The sequence below is a fragment of the Sorex araneus genome, chromosome 6 (assembly GCF_027595985.1).
Source record: "Sorex araneus isolate mSorAra2 chromosome 6, mSorAra2.pri, whole genome shotgun sequence".
Taxonomy (NCBI): domain Eukaryota; kingdom Metazoa; phylum Chordata; class Mammalia; order Eulipotyphla; family Soricidae; genus Sorex; species Sorex araneus.
In genome coordinates this window covers 84,432,865-84,451,600 of record NC_073307.1, presented here as the reverse complement: position 1 = coordinate 84,451,600, position 18,736 = coordinate 84,432,865, and the positions used below count along the sequence as shown (strand labels likewise).

General features: G+C 57.0%; 1 protein-coding gene across 1 annotated transcript; it reads left to right on the top strand.

Annotated features, from left to right (window-relative positions):
- The first annotated feature begins 1,192 nt into the window (after nt 1-1,192).
- TEX52 (testis expressed 52) lies at nt 1,193-18,736 on the top strand. Its single transcript, XM_055143589.1, has 4 exons — nt 1,193-1,264; nt 3,182-3,735; nt 10,231-10,539; nt 18,670-18,736. The coding sequence occupies exons 1-4, from the start codon at nt 1,193-1,195 to the stop codon at nt 18,734-18,736; spliced, it is 1,002 nt and encodes a 333-aa protein (XP_054999564.1).

Here is an 18,736-nt window from a genome sequence, read left to right as displayed (position 1 = left end):
GACCACCTGGGATACCAGGGATCGAACCTGGTTGGCGACATGCAAGGCAAGCTCCCTGCTCACGGCTCAGACCGTCGCTTTGTTTGGGGGCCGCCCCACATGCTGCTCAGCGCCACCCCTGGCTGGGTGCTGTGGGCCCGGCATCGCGGCAGCCCCTCCTGCCATCTCCAGGCCTCACACCGCCTCACGCCAATTGCCGGTACCTGGCTCTGTCCAGCCCGGCTCTGGTTTGGGCCTCTGAGCCGACAGGCTAATCGAGAGCCCCTCCCTGGCCAGAAAGGCGCCTGAGGGCCCCCGGCACAAGCCCACTGCTCTCTTGAAGCCCTCCCCATCTCCCAAGGCAAGTCCTTGAAGCAGCTCTCGTGACCAGCTTCTGGTTAGCACTGTCGGGGATGGGAGGATGCGGCACTTGAACTCAGGGCCTCGCCCGCAAAGCCCCAGGGCTAAGTCAGGATTTAGCCATTCTACCTCCCTCTTATTGTCTAGCTCTCCCTCTCGGAGAACCCAGCAAGCTACCGAGAGTATCCTGTCTGTACAGCAGAGCCTGGCAAGCTCCCCATGGCGTATTTGATATGCCCAAAACAGTAACAATGCTGGGTCTCATTCCCCTGACCCCGAAAGAGCCTCCAATGCGGCACCGTTGGGAAGGACGAGTAAGGAGAGGCTGCTAAAATCTCAGGGCTAGGATGAATGGAGACCTTATTGGCGCCCGCTCGAGCAAATCGATGAACAACGGGATGACAGTGATACAGTGATACCCTCCCTGTCTGGGCTGGAGCAATAGCACAACGGGTAGGGTGTTTGCCTTGCACACGGCCGACCTGGCTTCGATTCCTCCGTCCCTCTCGGAGAGCCCGGCAAGCTACCGAGAGTATCCCGCCCACCCAGCAGAGCCTGGCTAGCTACCTGTGGCGGATTCGATATGACAAACACAGTAACAACAAGTCTCACCATGGAGACGCTACTGGTGCCCGCTCCAGCAAACAGATGAACAATATGAACAATGGGATGACAGAGCTACAGTGCTACCCCCTGTCTGTGCGCCCCGAGGCGGGGGCCTCCACAGAGGGAAGGGCCTTCCCGCTGAGCCACTCCCGCAGACGCATCACCATGGCGACCCCAGCAGCAAACAATGCTGCCTGCTCGTCCTCCCTCAGTAGCTGCCCAGACAGGCCCAGGAGGGGGAAAGAAAATGGCCAGAACCCAGCAAAGGTCCCCCTTCGGGCGGAGGGACACCTCCCCGCTCCCAGAGCCTTTCCTGCAGGTAGGCCCAGCTGGCCGGGTGGTCCCTTCCCGCCCGAGAGGGGCCTCAGCTCGGCACCAGGGTGGCCCTGCTGCCCCCCTCCCGGGCTCCCAGGCCCGCCTGGGGCTGGCGTGTCCCAGTGCGGCTTGGGAGTCAGAAGGGCCCAGAGTGACAGCACAGAGGGGAGGGTGTTCGCCCCTCACGCTGCCGACCAGGGTTCGATGGTTCGATCCCTGACATCCCAAGTGGCACCCCCACCCCACCCCGAGCACCACCAGGAGTAGTTCCCAGGTACGCCCTGCGCACGCGCCGAGGGGGCCCATAAAATAACAACGAGGGGCTGGAGCGACAGCACAGCGGGGAGGGCGTTTGCCTTGCACGCGGCCAACCCGGGTTCGAATCCCAGCATCCCATAGGGTCCCCTGAGCACCGCCAGGAGTAATTCCTGAGTGCAGAGCCAGGAGTAACCCCTGTGTATCACCGGGTGTGACCCAAAAAGCAAAAAATAAATAAAATAACAACGAGAAATCCTGGGGTGCTGGCCCCGAGGGCTGGAGCACAGGGCCCCAGGTGGGATCCCCTTCACCACACGGTCTTCCGAGCACTGCCGGGTGGGGCCTCAGGGGCCGCCAGCAACGACAGCCAAATGCTCGGGGTCCAGCCCGGCCACAGCCCACTCGGGCACCCAGGCTGGGTGCCCTCCCCGCTCTGCAGCCCCTCTCAGGCGGGGCCGGCTCCTACTGGGGCAGGCGCGGCTGCTGCAGGGGAGAGAGGCTGCAGCCACGGTGCCGAGCTGTCCAGGTTCCCGCTGACCTGCCGGCGATCGGGGCCAGAGAGGGGAAGGGGGTCAGCACTCCAGAAGCTCCCGGGCTCTCGCTCACACCGGGCGGCGGGTGTGACCCCAGCAGTGCGGGCTGGCGGGCAGGGCGGCCCCCGTGGGAGCCCCACCCGTGCTGGTGCTTCAGTGGCCGTGAAGGACACCCAGCCGGGGCAGAGAGGGGCGTCCCGGGGGGCCTGGGGGAGGGAAGGCCTGTTCTCTGGGCTCTTTCCTCCCGAGGGGCTCCAGCCTGCAGGAGTGCCTGGGCAGGAATGGAGGGGGGTGACGGGACGTGGGGGGCGTTAGGGGGGACGGGCCGGGAGCAGGTGGGGGGCCAGGCCCCGTGTGCACAGAGCCCGCAGCTGGCTTTCCCTTGGCTACTTTCCCATCTACCCCGACTCTTTATTTATTTATTTATTTATTTATTTTGCTTTTAGGGTCACACCCGGCGATGCTCAGGGGTTCCTCCTGGCTCCGCACTCAGGAATCACTCCTGGCGGTGCTCAGGGGACCCTATAGGATGCCAGGGATTAAACCCAGGTCGGGGGCTGGAGCAAAAGCATAGCGGGGAGGGCCTTTGCCTTGCACGTGGATGACCCGGGTTTGAATCCCAGCATCCCATAGGGTCCCCTGAGCACTGCCAGAAGTCATTCCTGAGTGCAGAGCCAGGAGTGACCCAAAAAGCAAAAAAAAAAAAAAAAACCCAGGTCGGCCTCCTGCAGGCAAACGCCCTCCCCGCTGTGCTATCACTCCAGCCCCCCCATTTATTTTTCATCTGGGGGGCCACCCCTGGCAGGGTTGAAGTGGGAGATCCCTGTGGGGTGCCGGGTTTGAATCTGGCTCGGCCACTGCACGGTGGCTCCAGCGAGGGCTTTCTGACAACAGAAACAGGGGGTCACTCCGGGGAAGTGGCCAGGGGCCACGCGCGGCAGCGCCAGGGATGAAACCCACACGTGGGCTGCCTGCGTGCCCGGCCCGTGGCCCCAGGCCCCTGTGCCACGCGTCCGGCCCGGACTCGTCTCTTCCGCGTGGCATCGGGCCCACGGGCGCCTGCCAAGCCAGGCATGTGCTCCGCCACGAGACCCCTTCCCTGCTTGCCGTGTCCTTCGGTCTCTCCGCAGATGGTGCACGCCCCAGAGTGCCCCCGGCCCCCCGCGCAGACGCGCTCTCAGCGGGAGTTCCTCCTGCCCCACAGGCCCGCGGAGCTACCCGGCTTCACCTGGCAGAAGTACCAGCAGGCGCTCCTGCGGCCGCTGTCGGCCGTGGACAGGAGGGCACAGGTGCGGCGCCTCGAGCTCGGTCCCCAGGAGAGCGAGGCCCGCCACACCTGGGGCTTCCACACGTGGCAGGACGTGGGCCAGCTGCCGGCCGCCTTCCCCGCCAGGCCCGGCGTCCTCTACGACAGCAATGTCTGGCGCTGGCTCACCAACGCCGGGGCCCACCGCCAGGCCCCCACGGACACGCGGGTGCCCCCTCCGTCCCGCCTGGGGGCCCACAGCTTCCTCACCTTCCTGCACTGCAACCCCATCTTCCTGGACGCCCAGAGGAAGAAGCAGGTGCTCGCCAGGACGCAGAAGATGCTGCGAGAGAGCGAGAAGCTCCAGCTGAGGAGCGAGGCCAGGGTTCCGCCGCTGGACGCCAAGGGCAACATCCTGGCCCCCAAGAACTTCAAGAAGTAAGAGGAGCTCCTGGCTCCGGGCACGCCCCCCACACTCCTCCCCAGCCACGTGCGGACTCGCTGGTGTCCAGCACTCTCGGACCTCCGGTACTCACCGCCTGCTTATGATCACCAGATAACGATCTGTCTTCCAAATGTGGTGGGCTGGAGAGAGAGAGAGAGAGAGAGAGAGAGAGAGAGAGAGAGAGAGAGAGAGTGAGGGAGGGAGAGAGGGGAAGAGAGGGGAAGAGAGGAAGAGAGAGTGAGAGAGGGAGAGAGAGAGGGAGAGAGAGGGGAAGAGAAGAAGAGAGAGAGGGAGAGGGGAAGAGAGAGAGAGGGAGAGAGGGGAAGAGAGGAAGGGAGAGAGGGAGAGAGAGAGGGAGAGAGGGGAAGAGAAGAAGAGAGAGAGGGAGAGGGGAAGAGAGAGAGAGGGGAAGAGAGGAAGAGAGAAAGAGAGGGAGAGAGGAAGAGAGGGAGAGGGAGAGAGAGAGGAAGAGAGGAAGAGAGAGAGGGAGAGAGGAAGAGAGGGAGGGAGAGAGAGAGGGAGAGAGGGAGAGAGAGAGGGCAAGAGATGAAGAGAGAGAAAGAGAGGGAGAGAAGAAGAGAGGGAGAGAGAGAGAGAGAGGGGAAGAGAGGGAGAGAGAGAGAGAGAGAGAGTGTCCAGGGGTAAGGCACTCACCTGGCATCCTGCCGACCCTGGTTTGAATCCCCAGGCACCGCGTAGGGCCCCCTGATCACAGCCAAGGCTCACACCTGAGCACCGAGCGCGGAGCAGCCCTCTGGCCCTGCTGGGTATGGCCCACACGTCTGGCCCCACCCGTCAGTGTGGGCGGATAGAAGGAGTGGAGGGCGCCTGAGTCCCCTGGGGACAGCCCAGGGAGGGCTGCAGTGGGCAGCACCGTGCCGGGGGCGGGGGGCGGGGCACTGGGCTCCATGGCGCCAGGGCCCCGGGTAGAACGACGGCGGGTGGCACCGGTCTCTGCTCGCAGGGCGGACACGGCCACAGCCACCGGCTCAACGCTTCGTGCCACATAATAATCACAACACGTGCTGAGAGTCGATGCTTTTCTCCCCAAACCCGTCCTCTCCCTCGCTCTCTGGCTGACCCTGACCGCAGAAGGCAGGGTCCGTGTCGGGGCCACCCTGAGCGGGCGGGAAGGACTCCTCCCTCTGCAGGAAAAGAAAAAGAAAAAAGAAAAAGTTGGTGATTTTGAGAGACTTATTCCGCACTTGGCTTCTCTTCCTGCTATCCAGGAAGGAAGATTCTAGATTGTTACTATGTATTTTACAAAAGTAAATGGGGGGGGGGCTGGAGTGATAGCACAGCGGGGAGGGCGTTTGCCTTACACGTGGCCCACCCGCGTTCTATTCCCAGCATCCCATAGGGTCCCCCGAGCACTGCCAGGAGTCATTCCTGAGTGCAGAGCCAGGAGTAACTCCTGAGCACCGCTGGGTGTGACCCAAAAAGAAAAAAAAAAGAAAAAAAAAGTAAATGGGAATCACTCCTTGAAAAAAATAAACAAAATCCCCTAGGGGCCAGAGAGAAAGCACAAGGGTTAGTGCACTTCTCACACCAGGAGCACTGCAGGAAGTGAACCCCAAGAGCAGAGCTGGGATCCTGCCTTTTGGGTCATACCCAGCAATGCATAGGGGTTACTCCTGGCTCTGCACTCAGGAATGACTCCTGGCGGTGCTCCGGGGGTGGGGGGACCCTATGGGAAGTTGGGAATCAAACCCAGTTGGCCGCGTGCAAGGCAAACGCCCTCCCCACTGTGCTATCGCTCCAGCCGAGAGCTGGGATCCTGGCAATGAGCAGATGCCCCTGAGCAGAGTATACACCCCCAGCCCCACCCCCACCCCCGAAGCAGCAGGTGTGGTTCTCCCCCTGCCAAACAAAAGGAAAAGTATAATTGTCTTGCATGCATGAAGTGCTGGGTTCAAACATAAACGAGAGAGAGGGCGAGAGAGAGAGAGAGAGAGAGAGAGAGAGAGAGAGGGAGGGAGAGAGAGAGAGGGAGAGGGAGAGAGAGGGAGAGAAAAAGAGGGAGAGAGAGGGAGAGAGGGACAGAGAGGGGCCGGAGCGATAGCACAGCAGGGAGGGCGTTTGCCTTGAACGCGGCTGACCCGGGTTCGATCCCCGGCATCCCATATGGTCCCCCAAGCACCGCCAGGAGTAATTCCTGAGTGTAAAGCCAGGAGTAACCCCTGAGCATCGCTGGGTGTGACCCAAAAAGCAAAAAAAAGAAAAAAGAGAGGGAGAGAGAGAGGGAGAGAGAGAAAGGGAGAGAGAGATATAGGGAGAGAGAGAGGGAGAGAGAGGGAGAGAGGGAGAGAGAGAGGGAGAGAGAGATAAAGGGAGAGAGAGTGGGAGAGAGAGAGAGGGAGAGAGAGGGAGAGAGAGATAAAGGGAGAGAGAGATAAAGGGAGAGATATAAAGGAAGAAAGAGGGAGAGAGAGAGAGGGAGAGAGACAGAGGGAGAGAGAGACAGAGGGAGAGAGACAGAGGGGGAGAGAGACAGAGGGAGAGAGACAGAGGGGGAGAGAGACAGAGGGAGAGAGACAGAGGAAGAGAGGGAGAGAGAGAGGGAGAGAGAGGGAGAGAGAGGGAGAGAGAGGGAGAGAGAGAGAGAGAGGGAGAGAGAGATAAAGGGAGAGAGAGAGGGAAAGAGAGAGAGGGAGAGAGAGAGGGAGAGAGAGAGGGAGAGAGGGAGAGAGAGAGGGAGAGAGAGATAAAGGGAGAGAGAGAGGGAAAGAGAGAGAGAGGGAGAGAGAGAGGGAGAGAGAGAGGGGACAGCAGGCAGGGCGCCTGCCTTGCACATGGCCCGGCCAGGTTTGACCCCCAGCACCCTACACAGCCCCCAGCCCCCCAGTGGGTATTCCTGAGCGCAGAGCCGAGAGGAACCCCTGAGCATCGCCAGGCGTGCCCCCCCCAAACACAAACTACAAAAGGAAAGAGAGAGAAGAATCTTTCGTCCAAAGCTCAGCCCTGGACCGAGACAGCTTAAGGGTCTGAGAGGCCAGGGCTTATCCCCAGGGCCGCGCATGGTCCCTGAGCACTGCCAGGAGCCGCTTCCGAGTACAGAGCTAGCAGGAGCTCCTGAGCATCGCCAGGCGTGGCCCCCACAGTCACAGCGACCCGAGGAGCTCCGCACGGCTGCTGGCGGGCGGTACGGCGGGGGCCGGAGGGACGAGGCAGGCTCCCGAGAGAGCCCACTGGCTGTCAGGAAACTGCTCAGGCTCGAAGCCCAGCACACTGAGAGGGGCCTCAAAAGAGGGTCCTGGGGCCGGAGTGACAGCACAGTAGGTAGAGCCTTTGCCTTGCACGCAGCCGACCCGGGTTCGATCCCCGGCAAACCACAGGATCCCTCGAGCACCACCAGGAGTAATTCCTGAGTGCAGAGCAAGGAGTAACCCCTGAGTATCGCCGGGTGTGACCCAAAAAGCAAAAAAAAAAAAAAAAAGACAAGAGGGTGTGGGGGGGCAGGGCAGAGGGCAGAGTACATAGCACTTGCCTTGCATGTGGCCGGCCTGGGTTCGATCCCCAGCATCCCATAGTGTCCCCTGAACATCACCAGGAGTCATTCTTTTTTTTTTTTTTTTTTTTTTTGCTTTTTGGGTCACACCCAGCAATACACAGGGATTACTCCTGACTCTGCATTCAGGAATGACCCCTGGCGGTGCTCAGGGGACCATAGGGGATGCTGGGAATCGAACCCGGGTCGGCCTCGTGCAAAGCAAACGCCCTCCCCGCCCTATCGCTACAGCCCATAGGAGTGATTCCTGAGTGCAGCAAAGCCAGGAGTCACCCCTGAGCATTGCCAGGCGTGGCTCAAAAACCAAAACAGGAAGAGGAAGAGGAGGAGGAGAAGGGTGGTCCTGAGGCCCTGAAAGATAGCACAGCGGGAGGGCACCTGCCTTACTCGTGGCCCTCCCCGGTTCTACCCCAGGCAACACACCCGGTCCCCTGAGCGCCATCAATAGCTGTCCCAGAGTGCAGGGCCAAGAGGAAGCCCGCGCACCAAGGCGAGGAGGAGGGGGAGGAAGAACTCAAGAGCAAGAGGCAGGGTGGGCTTGCTGCTGAGCCAGGGGTCTCGCATGCGGCTTACACAGAGGAAGCGGGACTCAGGCTGCAACCTTGAAGGACGAGTCAGGCTCCCCAGGCGGGAGCGGAAAGAGCAGAGAGGACGGGAGGGAGAACAAGGGGCGGGGCACTCGCCGGGCAGGTGGCCACCCCAGGTTCAATCCCCGCCACCACACAGTGTGCCCTGAGCCCTGCCAGGAGGAAGCCCTATGCACAGCTGGGTACGCCCCCTCTTCGTGGCAAATCTAAAAAACACAACACGGGGCTGGAGCGATAGCACAGCGGGGAGGGCGTTTGCCTTGCACGCGGCCGACCCGGGTTCGATCCCCAGCATCCCATAGGGTCCCCTGAGAACCGCCAGGGGTAATTCCTGAGTGCAGAGCCAGAAGAAACCCCTGTGCATCGCCGGATGTGACCCAAAAATTTAAAAAATTAAAAATAAATAAAAAAAAACACAACACCAAAATAAGCAAAAGCACTAGGTCACCTCAGTTGGGGCCGGGGCCAGGGCCCAGGCGGCAGAGCAGGGCTGGCTTCCAGCCCTGGCACACGCCGGCTGCAGTGGCCCCCCAGCAACTGCCAGACGTGGTCCCCAACATTCAGCTCGGCTCCCCACTCCAAAACCCAGTGCCCGGGGAAGAGGGCGTGGAAGCAGCTGGCGAGCGTGGGGTCCTTGAGCACCACCTCGTTCCCCGGAGATGAGAAGAAGTTGGCTCCTGGGGTACGTGTTACGCGGGGTCAGAGGTGAAGCGTGGACGGCACTATGGGCCGCAGACCAAAGGGACGGCAGCCGGGCGGAGCGACAGGTGAGGGCAGTGATGTCACCTTCCTCTCTACCCACCTCAGGCACCAGGGGAATAGATGCACGGACTGAGGGGCCCGGAGCCACAGCACAGTGGGGAGGGCGTTTGCCTTGCATGCAGCTGACCTGGGTTCCATCCCCGGCTCCCATAGGGTCCCCCAGCACCTCCAGGAGTGATTCCTGAGTGCAGAGCCAGGAGGTAGCCCTGAGCATCGCCAGGTGTGGCCAACAAGACAAAAACAACAGACAAAAATAAAGGTCACCCCTTCACAGTACAGGCCTCACACTACACCAGCTCCAGTGAATAGGTGCTGGCCTTACACATGTGGGTCCGATCCCCGGCACCCCATATGGTCCCCCGAGTCCCACCAGGGCTGATCCCTGAGCACAGGGCCTGCAGTAAGCGCTGAGCACTGCCAGGTAAGACTCCCAAAACCAAACACAAAACAAACAAACAAAAAAGTTGGGTGTCTGACCGTGTGAAGTGCATTATTTCAAGCTGGGGTGCATGCAGTGCCTACGGGAGCCGCAGGTTCCAGGCCCAGTTCCACACGGTCCTGAGTACCCCTGGGGATGACCCCCCTACCACCACCACCACACACACACACACACTCACACACACACACACACACACACACACACACACACACACACAAGCACCAAGCCAGGAGTAGCCACTGAGCATCACTGGCTATGGCCCCCACACCAACAACCACCAGTACAACCAAAGATATTTCCCCCGACTATAATAACCCCTGGGCTGGAGCGATAGCACAGCGGTAGGGCATTTGCCTTGCACACGGCCGACCCGGGTTTGATTCCTCCGCCCCTCTCAGAGAGAGCCTGGCAAGCTACCGAGAGTATCCCACCTGCACGGCAGAGCCTGGCAAGCTCCCCGTGGTGTATTGGATATGCCAAAAACAGTCACAACAAGTTTCACAATGGAGACGTTACTGGTGCCCGCTCGAGCAAATCGGTGAGCAACGGGCTGACAGTGCTACAGTGACAGTGGTAATAACCCCACATAGGTCAGTTCACATGCATAGGTCATGCACACACACATATATGTGTACACACAGAGGCAGGACACTGAGGTCAGGAGCCATGAAGAGAGGTGGAGGGAGGGTCCCTGATTCCAAAGGTTTGCCAGTTTGGGAACCACTGTGTGTGTGTGTGTGTGTGTGTGTGTGTGTGTGTGTGTTTGGGCCACACCTTTTTTTTTTTTTCTTTTTGGGTCACACCCAGCGATGCACAGGGGTTACTCCTGGCTCTGCACTCAGGAATTACTCCTGGTGGTGCTCAAGGGACCATATGGAATGCTGGAAATCGAACCCGGGTCAGCCGCGTGCAAGGCAAACGCCCTCCCCGCTGTGCTATCACTCCAGCCCCCGGGCCACACCTTGAGGTGCCCAGGGGTGACTCCTGGCTCTGCACTCAAGAACTACTACTGGCAATGCTCAGGGGACCACATGGGATGCCAGGGATCGAACCCGGATCAGCCGTGTGCAAGGCAAACTCCCTCCCCAGGGCACTATGGCCCTGGTCCCAGGGACCACTCTTTCCCTCCCCATCCTCCCGCCTGGATCTCCCCTTTGACCTCTCTCTTCTCTCCCCGCCTTGCCCTGTACAGGTTCCCGCACATCTCTGCTGGCGGAAGGTACCAGGCCCAGGGCTCCCAGCTCCTGCCCAACCCGCTCCCCAACCTGTTCGCCAGGCGCCTGCCATGCCCCAACCCGCTGCCTCACTACCAGCAGAAGGCCTTCGGGCTGGTCCTGCAGCCCCGCGCCCCCCTGAGCCAGGACATGGTGAGCAGATTCGTCACCCTCACGGAGGACAGGCTGGTCCTGCCCCTCTGTCACTCCGCGGGGCAACGTGCCCGCGTGTCTCGGCGGAGGAGAAAGTCAAGGCCACGGACATACCCGGGGGCATCTCCAGGAGGGTGGGGGCCGTGGGGTGGGGCTGGGGTCCCCACAGCTCCCGCTCCAGAAGGCCCAGCCAGTGCCCCTCGGGCAAGCAGCGTCCGCGGTGACTGAAGAAAGGACAGAGCCATCTCGCAAGGCCGACAGGGGACGCTACTGAAACGCAAAGCTGTCGTATTTTTCTTGGCGAATCCTCCGCCAGGGGGAGACAGTGAGAAGGAAGCGCAGAGACAGAGGGCCCGTTCTTGGGACAAAACCCGGGACTGGGAGGAAGGCAGTGGCTGGAGCAAGGGGAAAGACATCGAAGAAATACAGATATGGGGGCTGGGGTGATAGCACAGCGGGGAGGGCGTTTGCCTTGCACACGGCCGACCCGGGCTCGAGTCCCAGCATCCCATCCCTGAGCACCGCCAGGAGTGATTCCTGAGTGCAGAGCCCGGAGTAACCCCTGAGTGTGACCAGAATGGATCAAAAAAAAGAAAAAGAGGGGGCTGGAGCAATAGCACAGCAGGGAGGGCGTTTGCCTTGCACATGGCCGACCCGGGTTCGAATCCCAGCATCCCATATGGTCCCCTGAGCACCGCCAGGAGTAATTCCTGAGTGTAGAACCAGGAGTAACCCCTGTGCATCGCCAGGTGTGACCCAAAAAGCAAAAAAAAAAAAAAAAAGAAAAAGAAAGAAAGAAAAGGAAATTACCAGGCCGGGGCTAGAGAGCACACGTTGGGTAAGTGTGCTTGCATTGCACACGGGTGACCCAGGTTTGATCCCCAAGCCCTGACAGGAAGAATCCCTGAGCACCGAGCCAGGGGGAAACCCTAAGTACTCCCCAATCTTCCCCCAGCCTCCCCCCACACCCAAGAGAGGAGAGGAAGGAAGGAAGGAGGGAAGGAGGGAGGAAGGGAAGGAAGGAAGGAAGGGAGGGAGGGAGGGAGGAAGGAAGGAAGGAAGGAAGGAAGGAAGGAAGGAAGGAAGGAAGGAAGGAAGGAAGGAAGGAAGGAAGGGGGAAGGAGGGAAGGAGAGAAATGAGGGAGGAAGGAAGGAAGGAAGGAAGGAAGGAAGGAAGGAAGGAAGGAAGGAAGGAAGGAAGGAAGGAAGGAAGGAAGGAAGGAAGAGGGAAGGAGGGAAGGAGAGAAATGAGGGAGGAAGGGAAGGAAGGAAGAAAGGAAGGAAGGAAGGAAGGAAGGAAGGAAGGAAGGAAGGAAGGAGGGAGGGAAGGAAGGAAGGAAGGAGGGAAGGAAAGAAGGAGGGAGTAAAGGAGGGAAGGAGGGAGGAAGGGAAAGAAGGAAGGAAGGCGGGAGGGAGGGAGGGAAGGACGGACCAGGCTGGTGCTGGAGAGACAGTACTGGAGCAAGGTGCCCGCCTTGCATGCTGCCGACCTCGGCTGAGCCCCTAGCACTGCCTACAGCCCCCAGTTATTGCCAGGAATGATTCCTGAGCACTGAGACAGGAGTGACCACAGAGCAGGAGGGAGCTGCTGAGTGTACCCCAAAGCCCCCACCAGAAACAATTAGTAGGGGAGGGAGAGAATCACTGCACTAAGCACGCGCTCGGCCGGCAGTCAGGCCCGGGTGCGAGCCCAACACCGCAGGGCACATGAGTAGCTCCGGGAGTGGCTCTGTCACTTGGGGCTCCCAGCACCACAGCACACACACCAGAGAAACTGCCACCGCGGCGATGACGATGACCCTCTGGAACTGGCCGGGCAACAGGGAGGTTCTTAGGCCGGCCCAGTCACCATCTGGAGACACCAGAAGCCATACGGGTGAGGCATGGTCCCAGCTACCACTGTCTCACTGTCATCCGTTGCTCATCAATTTACTCGAGCAGGCGCCAGTAATGTCTCCATTCGTCCCAGCCTTGAGGTTTAAGCAGCCTCTCTTTACTCGTCTTTCCCAATAATTGGAGGCTCTCTCAGGGTTAGGGGAATGAGACCTGTTATTGTCACTGTATTTGGCATATCGAATACGCCACGGGGAGCTTGCCAGGCTCTTCCGTGCGGGCGGGATACTCTCTAAAGATATAAACAGTGAACATAAGAACTAACACTCAAATGCTGACAAATGATAATCTAAGAATATGTACATATAAATAGAGTGGGAGACTAACACCCAAGAGTTGTAGAGATAAGGACCAGGAGGTCTGCCCCACAGCTTGGAAACTGACCTCACATGTTGGGGGAAAAGGCAGCTGAGAGAGAGAAGGGAACACCAAGGAGAGGATGTCGGGAGGACCCATTCGGGTTGGAAGATGTGAGCTGAAAGTAGACTATAGACCAAACACGAAGGCCACTCAATCCCTCTACTGCAAACTACAACACTCAAAAGGAGAGAGAACAAAAGGGGATGCCCTGCCACAGAGGCAGGGTGGGGTGTTGGGGGATGGGGTGGGGGTGGTGAGAGGGATCCTGGGATCATTCGTGGAGGAGAATGGGCACTGGTGGAGGGATGGGTTAGCGATCACTGTATGAGTGAAATGCAAACACAAAAGTTCCTAAGTTTGTAACTACATCACAGTGATTCTCTAATAAATTTCTTTTAAAAAGAATATATACATGTAAATATAAATATTTCAATTAATTGCAAGATCTTGCTTACAATGCAGCAACTCTCGATTAGAATGCTGCCAATGAATGATTGGTCATAATCCCGACCCTGTATATAGTGTTTCTAAACTTTCCAAACTTTCAGACCCAGTCTAGTCCCATGACTTGGGTGGTTCATCAGATGTTAGGGAAAACCAAAGACTGGTTTTTTTTTTTTTTTTTTTTTTTTTTTTTTTGCTTTTTGGGTGACACCCAGCTATGCTCAGGGGTTCCTCCTGGCTCATGCACTCAGGAATCACCCCTGGCGGTGCTCAGGGGACCATATGGGATGCTGGGAATCGAACCCGGGTCAGCCGTGTGCAAGGCAAACGCCCTACCCGCTGTGCTATTGCTCCAGCCCAAGACTGGTATTTATCAAAGTCTTTAACTGATAATATTCCCAAGGAGGGCCTCCCATAATGGAGTAGAATTCCAGGTCTACCTTCCCAGAGAAATCATTTTTTTCATCTAAATTATCCACAAGAAGATCAACAATTATCAATATACACACAGACCCCCACATTTTTTATTTGATTTCTCAACAAATGTATGTGTATGAGAGACTTATATTTCAGTATGAGTTTTAGTTATATATATATATATATATATATATATATATATATATATATATATATATATATATATATTTGCTTTTTGGGTCACACCCGGCGATGCTCGGGTTCCTCCTGGCTCTGCACTTAGGAATAACTCCTGGCGGTGCTCGGGGGGGACCCTATGGGATGCTGGGGATGGAACCCGGGTCGGCCGCGTGCAAGGCAAACGCCCTCCCCGCTGTGCTATCGCTCCGGCCCCTAGTTTTTAATATTTGAGGGTGGCTCCCAAGCAGCGTTGAGGGGATCTGGAAGACACTCCTGCCAACACAGCCAATGTGGCTGATGTTTCAGTGATCACGCCCAGCAGTGCTCAAGGCCACTAGGGCTACATCTAGAGGTGCTGCAGGGACCGCAAAGGTGCACCCCTGGGGGACAGTATTTTAAATAATAACTGAGGGCAAGGGCTGAGGGCATTTGCTTTGCACATGTCTGACCTGGGTTCAAAAAAGGTTTGTACTCTGCATTTCCTTGGGCACATTGCACCCAGGAAAGGGCCTCTCTTTCCTACTCTTTCCCCTCAGGGCACTGTTGTTCAACACGGACCTCTCTCCCCTGCGTTCAACAAAACCACGTGCATATATGTATATGTATACATCCATACCTGTGACCTGACATATTTAGTGTTACCACAGAGTGAAGGAAACTTTTGTGAAGCTAACAAATTTACTTATTTATTTATTTATTTATTTAAAATATTTTTTTTTTTTCTTTTTGGGTCACACCTGGCGATGCACAGGGGTTACTCCTGGCTCTGCACTCAGGAATTACCCCTGGCCATGCTCAGGGGACCATATGGGATGCTGGGATTTGAACCCGGGTCGGCCGCGTGCAAGGCAAACGCCCTACCCGCTGTGCTATCTCTCCAGCCCCACAATAAATTTTTTAAAATGATTTTCTGGTGTTGATGTGAAAACCTTGTTGTTGTTTGTTGTTTTTTGTTTGTTTGTTTGTTTGTTTGTTTGTTTGTTTTTTGCTTTTTGGGTCACACCCGGCGATGCACAGGGGTTACTCCTGGTTCTACACTCAGGAATTACTCCTGGCAGTGCTCAGGGAACCATATGGGATGCTGGGATTTGAACCCGGGTTGGCCGCGTGCAAGGCAAACGCCCTCCCCGCTGTGCTATCGCTCCAGCCCCGATGTGAAAACCTTGTTATTTGGGCTAACAACCACATCATCCCAACTTTGTTCAACACAAATTTAAATACAGTAACAGTGAGAGCCCGTTCTGTGGACAGAGACCCTATTTGTTTCTTACCAGCCCGGAGCAAAGCCAGTCTGGATTCCTGTAGGGTTGCCCGCTGGTGGCACTGGTTCAGTGGTACCTAACCCTTTTCCCAAGGCTTTTCCCCACCCCTTTTTCAGTGTCTTGTCTCTGGAGAAAATGATGTCTAATCTGCCAGTCATTTTGCGTCTTTGCTCTGCAAGCATATTTCAAATAAAGTCAAATAACGACAGCACGCATTTCTGCTACATAATGGCATACACCGGAGGGATGACACTTTGGTAGCTGGCACCCAAGGATCTAGACTTAGTCATTTCAAACCACATCACAAGAAGGCCCTGGAACAGAACTGAAAGTAACAGCCCTGGGGGCTGGAGCGATAGCACAGCGGGGAGGGCGTTTGCCTTGCACGCAGCCAACTCGGATTTGATTCCCAGCATCCCATAGGGTCCCCTGAGCCCTGCCAGGGGTAATTCCTGAGTGCAGAGCCAAGAGTGACCCCTGTGCATCGCCGGTTGTGACCCAAAAAGCATTAAAAAAAAGAAAAAGAAAAAGAAAGAAAATAACGGCCCTAATCACTAATTCCAATCAAAACTACTTATTTTCATTTGTAGACAGGAGTTGTGTTTTTTTAAGGGTTTTTTTTTTTTTCCTTTTTGGGTCATACCCGGCAATGCACAGAGGTTATTCCTGGCTTTGCACTCAGGAATTACTCCTGGCGGTGCTCAGGGTACCCTATGAAGATGCTGGAAATCAAACCCAGGTTGGCCTTGTGCAAGGCAAACACCCTCCCCACTGTGCTATCGCTCCAGCCCCTGGACAGGAGTTCTGTCCTGCACTGTGATGTGCCTCATTAAATCAGTTCTGTATTTATTTTCTCTGCTTATGTCACATGGTTTTCAGGCTCTTAGTTTTTGGGAGGTCTTTTGTTTTGTTTTTGTTTTTGGGGGGGCCTCATCTGGCTGTGTTTAGGGCTTACTCACGGCTCTGCACTCAGGAACTATTCCTGCTGGTGCTCAGGGGACCATATGCGGTCCCAGCTCTGGCTTTACAAATAACGCTTTCGGGGACTGGAGCAATAGCACAGCGGGGAGGGCGTTTGCCTTGCACGTGGTTGACCCAGGTTCAATTTCCAGCATCCCATAGGGTCCCCTGAGCATCGCCAGGAGTGATTCCTGAGTGAAGAGCTAGGAGTCACCCCTAAGCATCGTCGGGTGTGATGCAAAAGGCAAAAACAAAACAAAAAATGCTTTCTAGGGGGCCGGAGCCATAGTACCGCTAGTGGGGAGGGCGTTTGTCTTACACATGGCCAACCCCGGATTCAATCCCAGGCTTCCCACCAGGTCCCCCAAGCACCTCCAGGAGTGATTCCTAAGTGCAGAGCCAGGATTTACCCCTGAGCATCACTGTTCGTGACCCCCCACAAAAAAAAACAAAAAAAAATTTAGAAAATAGGAGAAGGGGGGCCGGAGCGATAGCACAGCGGGTAGGGCGTTTGCCTTGCACGCGCCCAGCCCGGGTTCGATCCCCGGCATCCCATATGGTCCCCCAAGCACCGCCAGGAGTAATTCCTGAGTGCAGAGCCAGGAGTAACCCCTGAGCATCGCTGGGTGTGACCCAAAAAGCAAAAGAAAAAAAAAGAAAAAAAGAAAATAGGAGAAGGTCCCAAGAGATAGTACAGCGGGGAGGGCGTTTGCCTTGCACTCAACTGACCCAGGTTCAATCCCCAGCACCCAAAATGGTCCCCCAAGCACCGCCAGGAGTGATTCCTGAGTGCAGAGCCAGGAGTAACCCCTGTGCATTGCAGGGTGTGACCCAAAAAGCAAAAACAACAACAAAAACAAAGCCAAAAAAAAACAAAACAAAGATACAAAGTAGCTTTCACTGGCACAGATACACACTTGCTCTCCATCTGACTGTGAGTGAAACAAGGTGAAAGCATCGCCCTGTCAAAGATAAAGCGATCTCTGCCTGGAAAGTTCTGGAAGAGTTCCCTTTAGGGGATAGTGGTGGTGTGTGTGGGGGTGGTGGAGGTGGTCAGAAATATCCCAAGTGGCTCAAGGGGCCCCAGGAACATTCTGGAAAATAACTCCCTGTTGTCATGGGCCGATCTGACAGGGCCAGAGGAGAAGGTCTGAAATAGATCTGCCCTGAACCCTCCAGGGGCTCCAGGAGCCCGGCTGGCCCTGAGTGACCCGCACCAGGAGGAATATTCTGGGAACTCCGGCACGCAGCATTTCACTGGCCGCTGCGCCCTCCCCCTCCTCCCACAGCCCTCAGGGAGACCGGGCTGCCCCAGCCTTGGGATGAAGGGAACAAGGAATTAAGAGGCTGGGGAGGAACCCACCCACGAAGGCACCTGGTTGCCACGACATCAGGGTGGAGGAAACGGCCCCTGAGCCATAGCAGAGCGGGGAGGGCGCCTTGCACAGGGCTGGCCCGGATCAGATCCTTGGCATCCATAGCTGTTTCCCGGGCTCTTTGTTTTTCTGGCTGGAAATAGCCAAGGTGAGTTCTTTCCTTTGTTTCTTTGTTTCTTTTCTTTTTTTTTTTTTAGCTTTTGGGTCACACCCAGTGATGCTCAGGGGTGACTCCTGGCTCATGCACTCAGGAATTACTCCTGCTTGGGGGACCCTATGGGATGCTGGGAATCGAACCCGGGCCGGCCGAGTGCAAGGCAAACGCCCTCCCCGCTGTGCTATCGCTCCAGCCCCCAAGGCGAGTTCTTGCATCAACACCCCAACATTTCTGGGGCCACCAAGACACCCAGCCTGCTCTCCAAGCATGCTTGCCTCCCGGGGCCGGGTACCTCTTAAGCCTCTGAGGAAGTGCTCAGAGTGTGACGCGCGTGACTTTGCCAGAACATTCCCCATCTCCCTGCAGTGGTAGAGGGAGAAAACAGGGAACACACACGACAGAGATCAGAGCAAACTCACAGATGCATCTCGGGAGAGAGCAGCACGCCGCAGAGATGTCAACCCACCCCGCGCCAGGCTGACTTCAGCAGGGCACCTCGGAGGGGGACAGGTGTGTCCCTCTGTCTGCCCCAACAGAACCCTGGCAGCCACAAACCTCCAGAGTCCAATCCCTGCCACACTCACGGCCGACCTTCCCAGGCTCGTCCAGAGCCCCCCAGGTGTGAGAATGAACCTCTGAAAAACCCAGGTACGTGGGACCAGTGACTGAAAACTCCGGGCTTCATGTAGTCGGGGGTGGGTGACCTCCCCCATCTCCCCGCCCTTCCAGTTTCCTGGCAGCCACACCCACGAACTGCGTTCCAGCACATTAGCGGCCATGATCCAGAGAGAAGCCTCCGGACCCCAAATATTTAAAAATTTTAGAATTCCAGGAGCACATGGTCACGCGACGTCTCATACTATTCACAACAAGCGATACAAAATAAATTATTCAGCATCTGCTCATGGGTGGGGGGCAGGGACGCCGGGGATCAAACCCAGGTCGCTGTCGAAGGCAGATGCCCTCCCCACCATCCCATTGCTCTGGCCCCATCCCCAACATCGTACTAAGTCAATCACTCACTGTGACCGCCCTTCCACGGATCCCCGTCAAGCTCTACCCCGGGCCTAGCTGTGGTGGCGATGCATGTCAAGGAGTGGAGGGTGCTGGAATGTTCCATGAAAACAAAACGGACAGGAAGTCAGCCTCTGCACAAGGGAGGGAGGGACACATGGACTCACCGGCTCTCGGGTCTTCATACCCTCCCCCGCCCAGTACCCCTTTCCTGGACCGCGGCTTTGGTGACCCGGGGGTTGCACACAAGCCAGACCCGTGCTTGTGA